This window comes from Neopsephotus bourkii, unplaced genomic scaffold (assembly GCF_033783945.1).
Source record: "Neopsephotus bourkii isolate Nb327-2 ecotype Australia unplaced genomic scaffold, CSIRO-AGI_Nbou_v1 NB_1655, whole genome shotgun sequence".
Classification (NCBI taxonomy): domain Eukaryota; kingdom Metazoa; phylum Chordata; class Aves; order Psittaciformes; family Psittacidae; genus Neopsephotus; species Neopsephotus bourkii.
Genome location: NW_026902129.1, coordinates 8,557,394 through 8,579,117, shown reverse-complemented (window position 1 = coordinate 8,579,117; position 21,724 = coordinate 8,557,394). Strand labels below are relative to the sequence as shown.

Below are 21,724 nucleotides of genomic sequence, written 5' to 3'. Positions count from 1 at the left end.
GACAGAGAACAAATGATGCTTTAAGCAGAGCAATAGCTTTAAGTATAATGCTCTTCACATAGTAGCTTAATTCCCTCCATCACAGAATCACAAGGGCTGGAAGGGAGCTCAAAAGATCATCTAGTCCAATCCCCCTGCAAGAGCAGCCCTTCTGTTTGGCAGAACACAAGGAGAGAAGATTGGTCTAAGGAAATGTTAGTAACAGTGAAAGGAATCTAAATCACCTGATGAGTTAAAGCCATCATTAATACTTTAAAAGTACTGAATTTTGCACCAAGTTTAAGAGCCCGGCAAACCTGAAAGTTGTATTTGCTTGAAGCTGATCGTTAAAGGGAGAAAGAGCTCCCAAAAGAGAAAAGCAGATCTTAATTTTTGGTGTGACTCTGTATGAGTGTAAGACTACACTGCCTTGGCAGTGCCTTCCTATTGCATGGTTTCAAGAGAAGGATACAGCTTGTCTAGAACACCTGAAATTAAGATGTTTATTAATTCATATTTATGTTCAAAGGGTTGTGATCAGCAGAGTAGAATCCAGTTGGAGCTCCCCATGAGGAGCAATGGCCATAAACTAACACACAACAAGTGTCACCTCAACGTAAGGAAGAACTTCTTTACACTGAGGGTGTCGGAGCACTGAACAGGCTGCACGGGGGGAGTGCGGAGTCTCTTTCTCTTTATACATCCCAAACCCTCATGGACACGTTCCTGTGTGACCTGTTCTGGGTGGCCCTGCCTTGGCAGGGGGTTGGAGGACTGGATCATCTACCCTTTCAAACCCCAACCATTCTGTGATTCTGCATTATGCTTGTAATAGCTGAGTCAACAAAAGCACTTGTGAACTCACACTGCAAGAGAGTACTGTATTTTGCTGTAGCTACCTACAACCATTACAATCCCTGAAGGTCTGCAAGCATTAACTGAAGTTCAATGAAACTGTGGTTTACCTGGCATGTAAACTCCCTTAAATTACTTTTCATAGTGGAAATGGCCAGAACCCCAAATTCATAATACTGGTTTAACATTATAAGTACCTCAAGTTCAAAAGATTTCCAGCAGCACAATTTCAACACAGTGAATAATGGTGTTCAAGCTGGTTTTGAGGCATTTTTCTTGTGTTTTCTCTTTCAAGTATTTATGGGAAACAAAGTTTTACAAAACTCCCAAGAGAAATTTTATAAGGAGCTGGCACATTTGCAAATGCAGGTGAATTATTTCAGCTCTGTGGTACAAAATCCTGCCTTGCACATTTCTGCTAAGGTGGTCGTTAAAAAGCAAGTTTGAGGTCAAAGTTTGTTCATTATCTGATCAAGTTTATCATGCTTTGTGGCTTGTTTTTGCTGCATTAAAAGGCAAGAGGAAGAACTATTTACTACAGAAGCAAAGGAGTGAGCTTGTAGAGTTTTAAAGGAAAACATGGCATTAATGCAGCCTCTCCACACGAACTGAATTAGTGAGTGTATCCAGTAGCCTATCTATTACAGAGTGACTGCATCTACTACAGAGTGACTGTAACCCTCTGGGAAGAAGGAGTTTACTGTAGGAATCAACTGCATTACAGTTCTAATGCAGATGGTATGATCAGACAGGTCCCTTGTTTCTGATCTTGGTCACTGGTTGTAAACTCATTTTCCCAGTAAAGCTCTGGACTTCACTGCTCAATTCCAAACTACCATTATTAACACTGCAGTTTCCAGAGACTGCACACTCAGGAATCTGTATGCCCTTAACCAGCAAATCCCAATACTATATACACTACCAATCAATGTGCCCCAGGCAAAATAAAGGCAGGGGGGTCTCTGTCTTCAGTACCAAGAACTCCTTCAGCAGGGTCAGCAATTACAACCTATGATTCCACAGAAATCAAGAACTGTCCTGACTCCCAATACTCTATTCTGCTGAAGAAAAATAGTCTGATAAATCTAACCATACATCCAGGGCTTGTATACTTTAGGCCATTGTGCTTTGTCAAGTGAGGGTGGAGGAAGTTTTATCAATGAAGAGTTTAAAAACCACTGAAGCCAAGCAAGCTACAACCATAGGCCATGACTGTTAATGCTGTACCCTTCCTTCCAGGCTATCCAGCATGCCAGACTCCTTGTCTTAATATGCAGGACCATCATTAGAACTTGATGTTTTCTTGCTAAGTGTTTGTTTCCATAGTTTTCCAACTACTCCAGTACACTAATTTCAACCCCTTTTAAGAGTCCCTCTCCTCAACGTGGCATCGCCAGTTCATATACTGCCACTCAAGGAATTAAGGCCCAGGTACAGTGGGACCTGAGTTCAATTTACACCTTTAAGGCTCTCTACCTTAACTTCACCAATAAGCAAATGCTTTTATTTGGAAGTCTTGGTTTCAATACCCAGTATCACCTCAAGCTTACTCCCGGGTGCCTTAAAACTCTGGTCTGATCCATATAGACCTTGAAGAACCAATTCAATAGCCCTACTTACAGCTCACTTGGAATCTCTTCACCATGACTGCTTTAGAGGGTATACAAACTATGTAAAACAGGGGTTTCTACAGATCAGAGGAATGTATTTCCACCAATATATAAGAATTCTTGGGCTCATTTACCATTTCAAAGATGAGTTTGCCAGCAGGCAGGTATGATCATCTCACTGCCTGGAGAAGATTTGCAATTCATGGGTCTCAGATTCCAGTTGCTGTGCAAGCAGCTATTTTTGGATTTTATTCAGTGATTAAGACATGCATATATATATATATATATATATAGGAATGGATAAGTCAAACTTTCTCATCCAAGCTGAGAACCAGCAACAAATCAGAGTCTCCTGCCTATTGGGAAGTGCTTTAACCACTACAATACTGTAAATAGACCACCAGCAACTCCTTCTCCTATTCTATTTTAATAGCAGTAAATGAATTGTTTCAGAAATCAATAATTCTGCTACCTAACACTATCACAGGCACTTCCCAGAAGCCTGGACTTAAATGCTCAGGTCTTTAAGAAGAGTGACATTTCAGTGCACACATTCTGCTCTCTGTGCTTCCCACTAGCGAGTTGAGGTGGTCTTTACCCACCCTGCATGCTGGCTGCTTCAAACATGGCACTGTGAAAACACTCTTTGTTGTTCTAGCTGCATTCCAGCCCTATGAGAAGTTTCCATTAATACAGATCTGCCCACAGGCTTCTCAGAGTACTGCTCTCTGATCCATTCAGTCCAGGTAACCTTCAGAAGACAAGTAGTAAAATATTCCCATGCATTGGATCTGCATCTGTGGGCACACCACCAGCAGTTGTGTCCAACACTCTGTTTTCTAAGAAGTCCATATTTCTTCACACAGCACTGCAAACATGTTCTTAATCAATTAATATAACCAGGAAAGCATCCTTCACCATGGGACAGGCATTTCTAAATAGCCTGACATTTCATCTTTCTCAGTGTTGAAAGCCTAGGGGGTTTAGTTTCTGATGATGGCTCCATTTTCTACACCCACACTATGTATCAGTTGAATATACCTTTCCCTTCTCTTCTAACAGCTTCTCTCCAGATTTACTTAAAGGAATCAACTTCCTAGTTGCTTAAATATATTTGAGATACCCCACCACTACAATCAACCTCTACCCATCCAAGAGAGGTGGACTTTGATTGTCCATAGAAGCATTCTAAGTGGACTCCCAACTTTTTACAGCAAAATGTTGTACCTTTGTCCAGCCAGGAAACTTGACATAGGTGTCTTGAGGCAAGTCTGGAATTCCTTCAGGAATTGAAAGTGTTCCAGTGTAAAAAGTAGGTGCTTCATAACTCAGTGGATCGTCAACAAATCTCTTTGGTTGATCAAGGTGCCTGTTAATATCGTGGTTGACTGCTCCATCTATGTCCAGAGGATACATTTCCCATTCAGCAAGTATATCTTCATCAAGAGTTAAATTTGAAATGAGACCCTAGGAGGAAGAAAAAAACCAAACCCAAAAGAGAACATAATTAACTTCATGCTATTGAAGTTATTTGGCTGCAGCTATAAATCAGTCAGGAATAAAAACTGCATCAAATCCCTTGCAACAGCTGCCAACCTGTGTCTGAATAAAACCCTAGCATCTGGTCTTTACCAAGTTAAAAGCTTTGCTTCAGAATAAAGAGTTCAGGTTTTCCACTGTGAAAGATCTGTTCCTCTTCTAAGTTTTGATCTTTCACTGATGCCCAAGGGTTTTTGTTTGTGGTTTGTCTGTTTGTGGTTCTGGTGCTGGGGTGTTTTGTGCCTTCCGCTCCTTCAAACTTTATTCACCATAACTGTGGAAAATTTCTGTTTTGCTTCAACGTGAATATGATTCCAAAACCTGGGCCTTAATATAAAGTGGAAGAAGTATTAAATACCATAGGTCTGAGATACCATCAAGAGATTTGGTAATACTGAGTCACCAACCCAAGACATCAACCTGCACAATAGCAGAGAAAGCAGTATTTCCTTCCTGCAAACCCTCCCCAGCTAAGATACAGTATGACAAAATCAAGGGCACATGCTCTGTGACCCTGATTCAGTGAAATACTCTAAAGCTTACAGTCAGCTTCAAGACCACAGAGTTCTGGTTCACTTTTATGCTGGCACCAAGTGCACAGCACACCGGTGGACTCACACAACAAATGCAAAAGCAAGGTATGGGCATGCTATAAGAAGGAACATTGTTACCCCTGTGTAAGTCCTAATTGTGCTGGAATAAGTTGCTAAAATGGTGTTTTAGTGCAACACAAACAGTTGATTTTAAACCAATGCTGCTACATCCATAGAACTGCTTGCACAGACCCTGCAGAGAGGTTGTTTCTCAGTGCAACTGAAGTTCTGCAAATACCACATGTCAAACAGGAACAAGCAAAACCACATTTTCTATGGCCTTGGAGGGCTGATCTATGTTGTGTGTCTCTTCTGATGTCTAGTAAGCACTGCACTGACTCCACCAGCCTCATCATCAGCTCAAACACTGACTGATTTTCTCTTCCTTTACCTAAATGCCCCCTTTACAGAACAGGACATTATTTTTCTCATAGCAAAATAATGTATCTACATGGAGTTAAGTGGCAAAACCTTTCTACACAACCTAGACTTCCCTCTGTCAACAGTCAGATACGGATATAGATTTGCCAAGTGAAACAATGATATAGGTGGAAGTGAGCATGTGAAAAGAGATAGAAAAGCCAGAAGCCACATTCTCCCTTTGTGTCCTTCAACAAGACTTAGATCAGCAGGATGTTTTTAAATGAAAACCCTGTTAAGATCCCTTCCCTAAAGCTCGATGCTTTGTTCAATTTCAAGCTTGATAAAAGTGACTGAAAACCAGCAAACCATAACCCAGACAAGCCATCCTATCTGCTGCAAAATGCAGGGCTTCAGGAGGCAGGAACCTCTTCCCCCAAACTGCTTTTGAAAGCACAGAATAGCTAAACCCCAAGGTATAATTATTCCCAGTTTTCAAAATCAACACAAAGAACAGCATGAGGGAAGGATTCTGCAGGAAGAAGCAATGCACATATCCCAAAGCTACCTGAGAAAAGCAACCTCTTGTACTGAAGGAAGCCTGCTTTTAGAGGATTATCCTCACAAGGCATGTGTCTACTCAACTTGCTTTGCAAGGCTGAAACCCTGGTGTACGGGTGAATTTCAGCTCATTCACAGCAACACTGAGCACTTCACCGTCTACTCCGTCACCTTAATTCCACAGTAAACACATAGGCTTCTTTATCACTTAGACTGTTATTAAATAACTGAATGCAATGTTTCTGCTGCTTCAACACAAAGGAAACACACTGGGGTACTAGCTGCCCTCTCCTGCCACTCAGATAAAGGCAAGGTACCTTGGAAAAATAGCATGAACAGAGTTGACACTACTGCTACCCACTGAATTTATATGCCACAAGCACAGAAAAGCCTCAGTTCCTGGTGGTTTTAACCCAGAGGCTTTCATACATCCTAAAAGTTCCCATAAGAACAAGTTTAGCTTGTTCTGGTTAAAAGAACTGCATGCTTTCCAAAGTGTAAGGCAGGGAAAGCTGCTTTTACTGCTGCCTGTAGCTTTTGTATTGCTTTGCCAGGGATGGAGTCTTAGCATAACTGGAGATATACCTCGCCACAACACACTTCAGAATAAGACAACTGGTCAATCACATTCCTTTAAACCAAGTCTCAGCTCCAAATCTTCTATGCTGCTTAATCATAACAAATACATATCCTTCTTTAGCAACGCAAACAGGCCCATCCTACTCATGGCAGCACAACACAAGTGTGAGAATGGGAGTTTCTGCTGCTGTCAATCTTTCAAGTCTCTTCCCAGTCTATATTTTAGACAGATCAAGCTAGATTCTCTAAGGCCCAAAATGTACCAGCTTGTGGTCTCATCAACTAGGCTAGTCATCACTTGGGTTTACTCTTTCCTCTATTTACAAGCTTAAAAGTCCTGTTTCCTCACAGCACCTGTGCCTCTACTTGGTAACTACATGGTACTCTTCAGGTACATGTCTTTCCTGTGATGTTTATCTTTCTCCTGCTCTTGCATCTAAACTAACCAAGAATCACTTTGGAGAAGTCTAAATTCTGCTCCACAACACCTACCACAGAAAGATTGAGGGGAAACAGCAGCTTCTAATTTTCCTGCCATCACCCTAGCACCAAAAGGCACCATAATATCCAGTCATTAATCTGGACAGCCACTAAACGTTTGACAAGCTTTCTGAAAGAACACCATGAAATCAATACAAGCCAAGTCAAATCTAGCAGTTAGGGTCTGCAAATCTCTTTTTAATTGTAAAGCTTTCCAATTACTTCATTATCACTTGTGGCCTAACAGTATCAAAACCTAAAAACAAATCGCTTGCTTTGGCACTGAACACAGCCAACACGAAACACAACAAGCCTGGCCTCTACAATACCCTCACATATCACACCAGGGATCCCATTAAGTCTAAAACAAGAAAGGTTTCTTTTTTGCCCCTGCCCTTCCTACCTCAGTGGCACCTCCACTGCATTGGTTTACGTGGCAAGGTTTTTGTAGCAGGCAGACTGCAAGGGTGTCTTCTGTGAGGTGATGCAAGAAGCTGCCCCTGTGTTGGGCAAAGCCAGTTCCAAGACAGACCTGCTGCTGATTTCCCCCAGTCAACTCTCTTTTGCCCACAGTGGTGACTGGTGAGTGATCTCCTTGTCCTTATCTGGACCCATGGACCCTTCTGTATTTTCTCCCCCCTCCTGCTGATGGAAGAGTGATGGAGTGGCTTGCTGGGCACCTGGTGTCTAGCCCAGGTCAACCCACCACAGCCACTTAAGGTGAGTCCCAATGTGTAGCATTGACTCAGAAGCATTCAGAAGCTTTCTGATATTATCTCCAACACCTGATCAGTCCAAATCTGAACTGGCAGTTTTACATGGTAAAGTGCTCATGAGACAGCCCTTCCTAGCCACACCAAAAATACTGCAAGCATATGCTGCTGACAGAGGAAATGTGACATGCTGAGAGATACACTATATGCACATAAAACACACACAAATGCAATCCAAGGATTCAAAAACCTTGAAGTACAACCAAGATCAACTGGCAATCAACCAGCAATTTTCCAGCTCATTTTTGAAGTTCATCCAAACAGCTTCACACATTTTAAAGTGTTAGCTACGGACCTGACAACCTGAAAGTCTTGCGGGTGACACTCTGGCTGACAACAGAAGTGACCCACCAGAAAACTTCACCTGTGTTTGTCAGTTTTTAGTTCCACATAGATTTTGGTGACTGGGAAAAAACTCATATGAAAACTCCTAGTAGCTATATCCTGAGGTGAAGTTAGAGCTGTGTAATCCTTTTTGTTCTAAGCCACTACTTGGTTTTCAGCCTGTGGAAAAGAGGAAAACCCACCACACTTCAGTAACTCAAATGATTTCACTTACCTTAAAGTCATTGTTGTATCTACCAAAGTTGACTCGGCCCATATTCTCCACCAAAATGTCCAGATTTGCTCCGGCCTTTCCAGTTATATTTACTGAAAGTGATTTGTCCCTTTCAAGAACACCCTGAGGAACCTATATGAGTTATACCATGAGGAAGAAAATGACAACCAGTGAAAACCAACAAACTCCTGTTATTTTATTCTTCAACTTGCATGAAGAAAGGGGAAAAAGGGAACAAAATAAGTTAACCCCCTCATTTTCCTTTCCTCCTTTTGCATGCGAGAACACATGCACACAAAAGCTGCTATATCAATACTCACATCTCAGTACATCAGCTAGTGCTACTAGGTGGCGTTTGTCTAACTGACACCATCTCTTTCCCTTACCTGGTTTCAACTAACTCAGCTATTAGAAACCTAGTGGGTTTTGATGCACCTGATTCACAAAAAAGCAGGTTCTCAAATTGAGCCTGGTGACTGAAAAGTTGTTGGCAATAAAAAGGGGTTTCATCTCCCAATTAAACTTGCTTCAATGTTGAGTTTTATTTATTCCCATTTTAACAACATAAGGAAAGAAAGAATTGACCTGGACACAAAGGTTGTGAGAGTCAGCACAGGTCAAAGATCGATTAGAAAACAGGCTATCAAAGCTTGTGAATTCATACCAATTCTCATTAAGCAGGAACAAAACCCTTCTTAAGGAAAGAAAGGTAAAGTTCACATCCTGTACAATAAACCTGGGGCCTTTTTAACCTGTAGACAGAAACCAGTTTTTTAAGACAAGAGTTAGGCTCAGGCTTCCACTTCCCCCACCCTTAAAGAGAATAAAATCCCTCAAAATCTATGAAAACACTGTAAAAAGCCACCAAGTATATATATGATTAACGTACTTCATGAACCTGCAAGCAAATCCTTCTAGTTTGTTTGGTTTTACTTAAGTAATGAATCTGCATCAACATTCAAATTTGTCAAAAATGGAAACAATTACATTTTCCTTAGAAATAACAGAGTAGTATTTTCTGAAATATGAACATTTAGTATGAATCACAGGATGGCTTGGGTTGGAAAGAATCTTAACATCATCCGGTTCCAATCCCCTGGATGGGCAGGGATACATCACATTAGACCAGTTTGCTCCAAGCCCCGTTCAACCTGGCCTTCAACACTGCCAGGGATGGGGCAGCCACAGCTTCTCTGGGCACCCTGTGCCAGCGCCTCAGCACCCTCACAGGGAAGAGCTTCTGCCTTAGATCTAACCTGAACTTCCCCTGTTTCAATTTGAACCCATCACCCCTTGTCCTGTCACTACAGTCCTTCATGAAGAGAATCAACAGTATACTTTCTTCCTTCCTTCATCTGACTAAATAAGATTACCTTACACAGTTAGTTTGGTAAGGCAGACTACATGAATGACTTTCATAAGGCCACCCACAGTAGAAATTAATACCAGGAAACACTGTTTACCCCATCGACGGAGACATAGGCACGGTCATGGACTCCGTTTGAAGGTGAAGACAGCTGCGTTGGCTCCGTACAGTTTTTGGGAAGTGAAGTTCTGTACAGTACAAACCCAAAATACTAAGAAAAGAAAGGAAAAACCCCAAACAGATTAATGAACCAAGTCATTCTGCAGCTTCAGCTCAAGTCATGAATTAGATATATCCCACATTCCTGCCCACACGCTCAGACTGAAATGTTAGCTTTCATTCACTTCAGATAGCATCTATCTGATACCAACTCCAGATTAGAACTCACTTTGACCTTTAAGTAATGGGTGTAAATTCCACAGTTTCCATTTTTAAGTCTTTCAACCGAACATTTATGTAACTTTAGAAGATAAGGATCATGCCTATGAAGCTATCTCCTCAATTAAAACAAAGCAATTAATAACTGATGGTATTATCTCTTCACTGAAATCAATGAAAAGATAGCTGGAAAACCCCTTCCCAACTGAGTTTATGTAACAAACTCCATCACCCACTGCCCGTAATTGACATATTCATCCAGTCTATATTATTTCTTTTAAGAACTACCTAATCTACATCAGGAACATCCCCGAATCATAGAATGTTTAGGGGTGGAAGGAACTTTAAGCTCATCCAGTTTCAACCCCCTGCCATGGGCAGGGACAGCTCACATTAGACCAAGCTGCTCCAAGCCCCATCCAGACTGGCCTTGGACACTGCCAGGGATGGGGCAGCCCCAGCTTCTCTGGGCAACCTATGCCAATGCCTCAACGCTCTCATAGTAAAGGACTTCTTCCTTATACCTAACCTGAACTTCCCCTATTTCAGTTTGAATCCAACACCCCTAGTCCTATGTTTTTCACCAAATTCTCTGTCAGAAAACAACAAATATCATAATGATTAGATTTACTCTCATCACAAAGTGAAACACAAATGAAAAACAAGTAAAAATGGACCACTTCTTTCACTCAGTAGCCACAAAACCATTTATCTTCTAGGCTTGGATTAGAACGTAACCCTGTGTCCTGATTTCAGCTTAGATAGCGCTAATTTTCTTCCTTGTAGCTGGTGTAGTGCTGTGTTTTGGATTTAGCATGAGAATAATGCTGATAACATACTGCTGTTTTAGTTACTGCTAAGCAGTGCTTACACTAAGTCAAGGACTTTGAGCTTCTCATATAGCCCTGACAGCACAGGAGGCACAAGAAGCTGGCAGGGGACACAACCAGGACAGCTGATCCCAAGCCTCCCAGAGGGATGTTCCACACCATATAACATTATGCTGAACAGTAAAGCTGGGAGGAGTTGGCATCCTGGGCATCAGGCAGTGGGTGATGAACAATTGTTGTGCCTTGCTTGCAAAAAGGACTGTTGTGGTTTAACCCAGCCATTCAGTCCCTCTCCCTAATGGGATGAGGAAGAGAATCAGAAGAAATAGTATGGGTTCAGGTAAAGACAGTTTAATAGGAAAGCAAAAGAAGGGAAAATAGTAACAATGATAAAAGAATACATAAAGCAAATGAGACACAATGCAATTGCTCACCGATGGTATAAGACGCTGGACACAAGAACACAGAGGGTTGTTCAGGGGAACTTGACAAAATCACTGACAAGTGCTTACTGAAAGGATGCTCACCTGCTTTAGCTCAACAAAGGTTAGTGGGTAAGTGCTTCTCACTGGTCCAGCACGCGACAGCCTGTCAAGAACTTCCACCACAGCACCCACCTGCAGCACAGGAAATGCAGATACATGAAGGTCAGTAAATACCCATCCAAAAGTAACAGCTTGTATATCCTGCCACCTACCTACATCTTTCCAGAAAGCAAAGAAGTCTTAAGCCTTTACATCATTCTTAGAGATAATAATATAATACAGAGAATTGAAGAACCCTGACAGAAACATGCCCCATGTGCAGTGATGTTTTACAAATGCAGATGTTCTAAGTTTGCTATACATTCATAAACTTTATCATTTAATGAGAACTAACCCAGGAGTTTCTCCCAAAGGTTCTATGAACACAACTGCTCTGGACAATTAACACAAACCAGTTAGATTACCTAAATTTTGCTCACTTGCAATCAAAGCATGGAAAATATTACTGGTTTCCAATGAGTTACATTGGAGTCATTGTGAGGGATCACATGTGTAAGGATCTCATTTGGTTCCATCAAAAGTTATCCAAGATCCATTTACCCTATTTAGTTTGAAATGATTTTATAAACCCTAATGCTGTGATTCGGTGTCACAGTGAAGTAGCTGGACTGATTTTAGTGAGACTGGAGCAAGGTTGAGGCATAAGTACCTTTCCATATGAGGACTTACATGTGCCATTTCATTGCCATTTGCAATTTCCTGTTGTGACTTTAGAGTTTTCTACTTTCTACAATTCTCTCTCAATGCCCACTATCAATTTTATGGTAGTCAGGATGCACACTATATGCTTTACAAGCTCAAAAAACCTAACTGCATTCATGTTCTTCATGCAAGATGGCTTGTCTGTTCCACAAGAACTACTTCACTGTGGTAATAACAAATTAGACTTTCAAAATAGTTCTCAAAGGCAGATTTACTTACAAATCCTTCAGAAAAACAGTACAAAAACCCAATGTAGGCATTTAAAATCATGTAAAATTGTGTACTCTAAGAGCAATTCACAGCAAGTCAAACTTCTGAGGCTACTTCAATAGCAAGTTACTTTTTGCAGTGCACAAATGAAAGTCAGCAGTGCCGAAATATTTATTAACTTGTGTATTAAAATGTACATCACTGTGCAAAATGCTGTATGTGATGGAAGTCAGCAGGAATCATCTATGCACACGAATTATTTCTTCAGTATAGTATTGGGTTTAGCTGGGATAGAGTTAAATCTCTTCATAATGTATGGGGTTATGCTTTGGATTCATGCTGGAAGGTGTGGATAACAGGGATGTTTTACCTGCTGCTGAGCAGTGCTTACACAGAGTCAAGCCCTTTTCTGCTCCTCACCCCACCAGTGAGCAGGATGGGTGTGCAAAGGAGCTGGGAGGGGACACAGTGGGGACAGCTGACTCTAACTGACCCAAGGGATATTCCACACCATGTAATATCATACCCAGTAATAAAAGATGGGGGATAAAAAACAACAAAGGGGGAGATGTTCAGACTTACGGCATTTGTCTTCCCAAGTTACATATGATGGAGCAAAAGAAGGCTGTAAGTATACAAAAGGCAGTGCCATCGCTACCTGGAGGTTGGGTCACCCTCACTAGTCCATAGCTAAGACTGTCTCTCTGGCAAGGAGGCTGTCAGGCAAATGATAGCTTGCAAAACCTGGATGATAGTTAGCTTGTTCTTGTATTTTCAGTTGAAGCATTGTACCTAAACTGATAACCACAATTCTCCAAACACTCTGGCCTGGATTTGCTCCATTCCTCATCTTGTGCTCCTCCAAGGGAGCCAGTAATGTTAAAGCAATGTGCAGGACTTGGCAGGCCACAAGAGAGACTCAACCAACAGGTCTTGTACAGTGGCTGTGAAGCAAGAGATCAGTATCTCTGCACAGACACTGACAGAGCTGATCTAAAGAACTAAACAACAGTCCAATGAGCATGAAGAGTCTTGGCCCGAGGTGGAAAATGAAATTAGCAATTAGTGTAAGCAGTATTAGGACACACATGGTCACTTGAACAAGCTACTGCCACCCTAGTGCTGCTTTGTGCCTCGCTGAACCGATATTAGCAGCTTGGATCTGTGCCTGTTTGACTTCGGGTTTGTTGGTTTTAAGTTCCTGCTATCAAGGAGCCTTCTGTTCTAAATACAGACTGACCACATATGATTCAAACATGGCCTGGGCTGGTAGCAGCTTCTTTCTTTGAAACTTCAATGGATTATTTTTGTTCAGCTTTTCACCATGAAGTGGTGAATACAAAAAGAAACCCCAAAAGCACGATCTGCTCTTGCTGCAAGTTCCTGTTGACTACTGCTCGGTGGACAACCAGGTTCACAACGGAAACTTCACAGTAAATTTAAAAATCACAAATACTGTCAAGAACATTTTAAACCAGATCAAAATCTGTTATTTCATCTGTAAAATAACAGATGGCTACTAACTAAACACGAATACTTCCTTATCCTCCAGAGCAAGGTCTTCAGAATCAAAGTGTAAGGGTAAGCATAAAACTAAGCTCCAACAGGAATAGTATCAGCAACTACCAGCATCCTGTTTGCTTAACCTATTTCTGCCACAGCTCATACCAGTGCTGCCCATTATCTGCTATTGCTTGAGCTCTGCACATCCCAAGGACTGAGTATGACTCTAGAGCCTATCAGTCTGCACCTTGCAGTGCTGGGGCATATATACAAGCCCTCCTTAGTGGTGACCAGAAACCACCACCTGCTCACAAGCCTGTACAGACACATTGCAGGCACTGAGACTCACTCACTTCCCTTTGGAAACGATGCTCCCCACATTGTGGCTAATGCCTAAACCTTGTCATCTTGCTCATGTTTCTTGAGCCCATCTATTGCTTTCTGCCTTTGCCTACCCTCATTTCCTTATCTCCAACACACCTTCTGCATCCACGCAACAAGATCTTTTCCTTATCGCCTGTTTCATGTCCTCTGCAGCAGTGTCAGTGCCCCCAGCACCTTTTAACATATTTATCCCACCAAGGAGATTTCTTTAGAATAATTCAATAGCTCAAACTGAACAAGTGTGATAAGGGATCAGGAGGGAGCTGTGCTGCTGTTGTTGGGTTTGGGTTGGAAGAGACCTTAAAGCTCATCCAGTTCCAACCCCCTGCCATGGGCAGGGATGACTCACACCAGACCAGGTTGCTCCAAGCCCCGGTGTCTAACCTGGCCTCAAACACTGCCAGGGATGGGGCAGCCACAGCTTCTCTGGGCACCTTGTGCCAGCGCCTCAGCACCCTCACAGGGAAGAACTTCTGCCTTAGATGTAACCTGAACTTCCCCTGTTTTAGTTTAAATGCGTTACTCCTTGTCCTATGTTTGGTGGTGGTTCTGGTTGTGGGTTTTTTACCCCTCCCCAACTAGCCTAGGTTCCCAATTATTTTCATCTGGGGCAACCTATCTGCAGGCCTCCAAAAGGCAACAAATATGACAGGCAGCACTGCTAAGGGCAAAGCTCTCTTTTCCTCAAGCTGAGGTCCTGAGCAGCAGATCAGGCACTTAAGGATTGAATTGTCAGAGAATAAACCAGTCTGCTCTGGTCACATATGCCCCTTTAAAATGCACCATATGACCCCCCAAAACACTCTGGAATCTCCTTTCCCTCTTCTTTTCTGTGTAAGTATCAAGGGATTTAGTCACTGTGGTAGATTCAATGGTCTACATAGCAGACTGACTGCTGGACCTCGACTGCACAGTGAAGCTTCACACAGTACCTGTACTAGCACCATCACTGCAAATGATACAGCTGGGAAGTTTGCTGTTACCAAAGCTAAGTCCTGTCATCCTGAATATCCCCTCTCTAATATTCACCCAAACACATTCAAGCTTCTCCATCAACAAGGTTCACTGGACCTGGTTCCAACAGGGGCTAGAATGCACCATGGAACTGGGAGGAAGGCTTTGGCTGGGATGGTATAAACGCTCTGTAATTTAAGACTCATCCTGCGTTGCAGGGTAATGAAGCAGAGGAACAAAGTGCTGCTGAAATGAAGCAGTGGCTTCACAGAACGGAAGCAGCCTTCCTCCCAGAGAACAGCTCTAGAAGCTTTCAGTGCAGATGGCAGCAACAGGAACCTCACACCTGGCAAGTCAGACATGCCATCTGGACTGCTACAACTACTAGGCAGAGAGTAAAACACCTCCTCTCACACAGCAGGGAGCATAGAAGCTGAGAAGGTGCAGGAACAGGGCTCCCAGTGTGATGACCAGGTCAAAACTGTGATATTTGAGCAGCTTCAGTAATTTGACTCATCCTCTGTAAGGCAGATGTCTGGGCATTCTGCAGCATTCATTTCTTGAAGGCATGAAAGTTCATCATTCTACTGAAACTGGACAGCCTTATCTGATAGCCATGAACCATGAGAAGATGGAAGAGTCAAAATTTGATTGCTGTGCTTATAGTGATGAGCTTTGATAGCAGCAGAAGTGGTGGGTGTACTGACAGTGGTATAAAATTAGTCACTACCAAGTATCAGCCTGTTCAGTGAAACCTCATGTGGCAGCCTCCAACCTAAAACAACTGAGGATACTCAAAGATTGGTGAAAATGATGAAGATCTGGTGTTATCACTTTGATATAGGAGGTATTTCTGCCCACGACTTGAGTGGGATGACTTGAAAGCACCTGCAAAACCTCTGCATTACCAATTTTCCACAACAGAGCAGATAGATCACTGAGGGGAAGGTGACCTCCAAATTCAAATTACAAAGTACAAAATCAATGCATTCTGAACTACAGCATCCAGTACAGTAACCCCAGCAACTTGTCTGTGCCCAGCAGAATGAATACAGACAAATTCATACCTGTGGTCTCCTCCATCCCCCCTCAAACCATCCTCTATACTCAGTGCAGGAACATAGTTCTCAACCACCTTTCACAGCGAATTGTCCCAGGTTGCAAAATGATGGTGCTGTGGGCAAATCCCAGCTACTCATGTGCTGAGCAGCTATACTACTGTGTCAGACAGGGTTTAACATATCTGTATGCTCTTCCCTTGGCAGGAAATTAGTTTCTCTCACCAGCTACAGATTTTCACAAACCCAGCAGACTTTCAAATGCATTGAAGTGTTCCACATTCAAACTTTAAGCACCTAGAAATAATCCAAAGACATGTATATCCTACCTGCTGCTGCTACTTCAAGAGGCATCACCAGCTACAGAAACACTCTTTGCTCATAGCTCTGATGCCAGCATTCCCCCAGCTACATTAATCATACATGAGTTATCCTGGACAACTATGATTCTGTTGTCTTAATAACATATTAATCTCAGTTTAGTAAAACTTCAGGTACAAACTACATAATGCAAGAATTATCTTTTCTATGCAGGTAACACACAGAATATTACAGGTACAATTTACCTTCTGCAAGCGAACCTTCCCATATGCAAATTTGGGTGTTGTTGGAGGGATAAGACCTTCTGGTAGCTGGTTATACTAGAAAGGGAAGGAGGAAAAAAAAACAAACACATGAAACAGATTAAAGCATGCTTTAATAGAATTCTCACTTTCCACTTCACAATGTATAAAAGCAGAACTTTAAGTAGATAATCTCACTGTGCTAAAGGATTACAGCTGCATCTAGTGTAAGACTGAAGTGCCAAACAATCAATGCCCTCCCTTGGAGCCCTCCCGTGGCTAGAGCCTGCACTACTGGCTTCTAAAACCCTCCTGCAGTCCTCTTCTCAGTCCACAGGAGCTTGAGTGAACCTTTCCAAGTCTGTAGGAAGCTGAACCTTCCTTAGCAGCACTTCAATATGGGAATCATTAGCCTTCCTATCAACAAACTGATGAAAACCTGATTTATATTTCTGGTAACAAGTTCATTTCTTTCTGTATTTGAAAATAATCAAGATACAGAATACAGACTGGTTTGGGTTGGAATGGACCATAGGATCATCCAATTCCAACCCCCTGCCATGGGCATTCAGGCTTAAAGAAAACTGTAATTCAGCCAAGAGAAGATGTCAAAAGTAGGAAATCTCAGCCCAAACAGTAAAAATTAGAGAATGCTGTCAGCAATGGAAAGAAGCTGTACACTGAAACCTTTATTCTTTATTATATTTAGTAACTGAATGGAACAGTCAAGGAAGATTATAACACGTTACCCTTCTACACAACCAACATGTGGAACACAGTCATTAGTTGCAGGCAACTTAATTTTCTTCCATCAGCTCCACTTCAAACTGCAAGTAGATGGACTGTTATGGGTTTAGAACCCACAGATACAGGACTTTAGAACCCACAGATACAGGAAAACTCTACTGAGATCCTATGGATATGGAAGGTAAGAGAGAGACCACAACACCAACACACCTTAGGTTATACTAAACACTTCAGATCTTATCAAGGCTCTCACTGCACTAGAACACTGCTTACATTTCAGGTAAGGATCTTGCCTTGAAGAAAACAACTCAAAAAACAGGAAGCTTGGGAATTTCTCTGGTGAGAAAAGCTGTATCAAGGCAGGAGGCTCCTCTTGAAAGGCTATCAAAATGATGCCCTCAATGGAAAGCTTAGGGATAATGGAGTGATCCACAGCAGGCCTTCCACAGGTACAAAGGTACGCTCAATCCTAGAGCAAGTGTAGTACACCTCTGGGAGACCTGCTCCCATCAGAAACATGTCTTTTAGTCACTAGGAATGCTGCTAGCATGCAAAAGGACAGCGAGTACAAGCCTGAGCCTTGGTATTCCCATGGAATCTGTTTTCAAGCCTCATCTGAACCATCCATCTGAAGCCTCCACTGCAAAGATATTCAAAATCCAGATACAGGTTCCATGCTTCACTTCAGTCTCCAGTTTGTAAAGATACTGTGCACTTTTACAGCAAGGCAAGGCTGCTCCCAAGCACTAGTTACAGTTTGTGGCATGACAAAACCCAAGTAAGTGTTCACTTGGACAAGCACACTCCTTCTGAGACACCCCAGACAACACCATACAGGTTTGGGATACAGTCAGCCAATGCACCAAGCTGCAGTGACGAGCCTGAGCTAACTCAAGGGCTGACGGATGCTGCAAAGGGAAAAGCTCTGTTCACTCCCTATCAGGACAGAAAGGGTACCCAGAGAGGTGCAAGATCTTTCCCCTTTTGTAACCAGGAGCAGTTAGGCTGGCCTAATTCCCTTGTTATACTTCCCTTCCCTGCAGGAAACAGTAAATGCAGAAGTAACCTGTACCAACACGAGTGTTTGCAGTACACCATTGATGTTTCAAGGGAACATGTCCTGGGGACACTCACCATACCAATGACTTCCCTCAAGGCAAAATACTTCTCTGTCAGATCCCCTGCTTCACTCAGTGGAGCATCATAGTCATAGCTAGTGGGCTGTGGCATATAGGGCATATTAGCACCTAAGGGGGGAAAAAAAGGCAATTATAAACAGTGGCATTTGGGATTTAGCATAGACAAAGTTCCTGATGGAGGGCAACATCCTTCTGAGCTCACACTGCTCTATTACAGGGTCTTCAGAAATATTCTGAAGAGAAACAAATTTATCCATGTTTCAACTGCTTCACAGGACTGAGGCACAAGTAGCCTTTGCAAACCTCCAAAACCATGTGGGTTTAGGACAACATGCTGCCAATAGACAGAACAGCTACAGCTGTCACGTTCTGTCACGTGAAAGCAAGCAGAGCTTATTCTTTCACAGAGTACCTAATTTGTAAAGAGCTCCCCTACATCACGAGCATCACTTAAATAATCTCTTACCATTCCAATAGGCAAAGTTGGTCCCACCTATAAACATGTACCTAAAAAGGGGGAAAAAGCCATCCACTTAAATCAGGTTTTAGTGAATTGGGGAAAAAAATGCCCCCCCCAAATTAACCTCTACTAAGCACACTTACAGGTTAACGTTAGCACCACGTGCCAGGATTTCATTAAGTGTTTTAGCTATAGTTTGTGCGGGCACAACAGAATGCCGGTGCCCCCAGTGATCCAACCATCCAGTATAAAACTCAGAATTAACCTGAAAGGAGGAAGGGCAAAAGAGGAAGGGAAAATATGAAGAGGGAACAAGAACAGAATGCAATGTGATTTCAGGTTACTAACTGTAAGAGGGAAGGGAAAAAAGGCACCTTGAGTCATTAGAGCTATTTTTGAACTACTATAAATACAGCAAAGTATACACTAAGTCAGCCTTTTTCAGCAGATTACTGGGCAAATCAATTAAAGGATTGTTCCAATCATTTTATAGGGACACTTTGAAAACAACTGTGGAAGTACCAAAGAGCATGAGCTTCCTGTGAACCTGTCAACATGAACACGCTACAGAGGCTTGGCATTCAAATAAATGATGGAACTGATAAGTTGTCTGCAGGGCAGCATAAGTAGACTAAATTAAAACAGATCCTTCCAATATCAAATGGCATTCTAACCAACTTCACAGCACAGAGATAATCTTGCACCCTCAATGGGCCTTCTCCCCTTGTTGAAAAAGCTTCCACTGATCTCTAACCCCATTATAGCTTGTGTAAAACCTCCAGGGTAACTGAAAACAGGAAGCAACTTCTCATCTACTAAGTTGCTTTTAGTTTCCACCTACACATGTACCTCACTAACTCATCTCACCATCCCCACTGCTTCCCCTGCTTGTAAACATTTGTCTTTGCAAGGAAAAGCACCGAGGCAAAATCATTACCTTTGACTGCAATGGTATTTGCAGAGCAGCAGTTAATGTGGATTTCAAACACACACAGAAGCTCCTCTATTCAGTTTTTCTGACTTGGAAATTGCATCTTTGTAAGCATGTCTCTCACTGTCCAACACACAGTTGTCAACTCCTCTGCTATTAAGTGCAACATTAAGAACGATACAAGAGATTTAAGTGAAAGGACATACCAAAGGGCCTGTAGGTTCACTGTGCCTCTGAGCCAAAAATGCTGCTGTGACATTGCCACCTATAAGCAGAAAGAAATAAAATTGAGTTGCTACATCCATGGCTTTTTTGGTCCTTCATTTTACTGAAATAGATACCCTATGTCCCCTCAGGGGTCAGTGTTGGGACTGATCCTGTTCAACATGTTTGTCAGCAACATGGCAGTGGGATTGATGCACCCTCAGTGAGTCTGCCAATGACACCAAGCTGTGCTGTTTGGTTGATACGCTGGAGGGAAGGGATGGGATCCAGAGGTATCCTGAAACACTTGAGAGGTAGCCAACTGCCAGCCTCAGGAAGTTCAACCAAGCCAAGTGCAAGGTCCTACACCTGGGTCGGGGCAATCCCAGGCACAGCTACAGGCTGGGCAGAGAAGAGATTAAGAGCAGCCTGAGGAGAAGGACTTGGGGGTGTTGGTTGATGAAAACCTGAACATGAGCGGCTTCAGTGTGCGCTTGAGCCCAGAAACCCCCCATGAGCTGGGTTGCATCAAAAGCAGCGTGAGCAGCAGGTCAAGGGAGGTGATCCTGGCCCTCTGCTCTGCTCTCCTGAGACCCCACTTGCAGCACTGTGTGCAGCTCTGGTGTCCTCAACATAAGAAGGACATGGAGCTGTTGGAGCAAGTCCAGAGGAGGCCACGAGGATGATCAGGGGCTGGAGCACCTCCTGTACGGAGACAGGCTGAGAACACTGGGGCTGTTCAGCCTGGAGAAGAGAAGCTGCGTGGAGAACTCAGAGCAGCTTCCAGCGTCTGAAGGGGGCTACAAGGATGCTGGAGAGGGACTCTTCATCAGGGACTGCAGTGCTAGGACAAGGGGTGATGGGTTCAAACTGAAACAGGGGAAGTTCAGGTTAGATCTAAGGCAGAAGCTCTTCCCTGTGAGGGTGCTGAGGCGCTGGCACAGGGTGCCCAGAGAAGCTGTGGCTGCCCCATCCCTGGCAGTGTTCAAGGCCAGGTTGGACACAGGGGCTTGGAGCAACCTGGTCTGGTGTGTGGTGTCCCTGCCCATGGCAGGGGTTGGAACTAGATGATCTTAAGGTCCTTTCCAACCCAAACCAGCCTGTGATTCTATGAAAATCCAGACAAGAAAGTTACTTCAGAAAACAGAGGAAACACCTTTGATTCCAGTGTTTAAGTTGCAGAAGTTATTTAAAATATATACATACATCCTCTGAAACTCCAGCTTTTCCCAGGAATGACATCCTAGCACCAAAAAATGTGATACACGCAAAAGGACTACTTGGTCACTGGAAAGTTTAGATCTGGGGTTGTGGTACCAAGACTGTGGTGAAGAACAGAAGCCAGGCAGTCTCTAAAGAGGAGTTTCACTCTTCATCAATCCCAGTGGCTCAAGCTACATAGTCTGGAAATAATAATTTCAATAGGAGCTTTCCATCTCATAAATGATCTGCATGAAGGAGTTCATTCACAGTTTCAATCTACTTCTAAGAAAACAGATTCCTTCTAAGGAAATGTCTTTGAGAACAGCATACGAAAGAGGCCAGATATAAGAAAACACAGAAAGATCTATCCTGGAGTTTGTGCCTTAAGCCTATTTTGCCAAGTACATGTGGTATATGAACATTTCCATCATTACATTAACACTCTTCTTCCATCAAAAGGGCACTCTCAGAACACACTAGGGTTGCTTCAGGCCTGTATCACAGCCAACTGTGGCAGTGTGCACATTTCTAGTGATCTTCAGCAGTCATTTTTTTTTGCAGTAACCACTGGCTTAAAAAGAAATGACCAAGGAGGGCTGGATTCTGGGACAGACAGAGGGCATTCAAAAAATACATTAAAAATCAATGGAACCTATGCC

General features: G+C 42.8%; 1 protein-coding gene across 1 annotated transcript in view; it reads right to left on the bottom strand.

Moving 5' to 3' along the window:
- The window catches only part of GLB1 (galactosidase beta 1), a 41,226-nt gene that overhangs the window by 343 nt on the left and 19,159 nt on the right, over window positions 1-21,724 (bottom strand). Inside the window, exons 7-15 of the mRNA XM_061375007.1 lie at window positions 19,865-19,923; window positions 18,871-18,992; window positions 18,734-18,774; window positions 18,263-18,375; window positions 16,385-16,459; window positions 10,990-11,079; window positions 9,352-9,465; window positions 7,889-8,020; window positions 3,672-3,911 (exon numbers count right to left, since the gene is read on the bottom strand). Of these exons, the coding sequence (XP_061230991.1) occupies window positions 3,672-3,911; window positions 7,889-8,020; window positions 9,352-9,465; window positions 10,990-11,079; window positions 16,385-16,459; window positions 18,263-18,375; window positions 18,734-18,774; window positions 18,871-18,992; window positions 19,865-19,923 (986 nt within the window). The remainder of the gene's footprint in view (window positions 1-3,671; window positions 3,912-7,888; window positions 8,021-9,351; window positions 9,466-10,989; window positions 11,080-16,384; window positions 16,460-18,262; window positions 18,376-18,733; window positions 18,775-18,870; window positions 18,993-19,864; window positions 19,924-21,724) is intronic.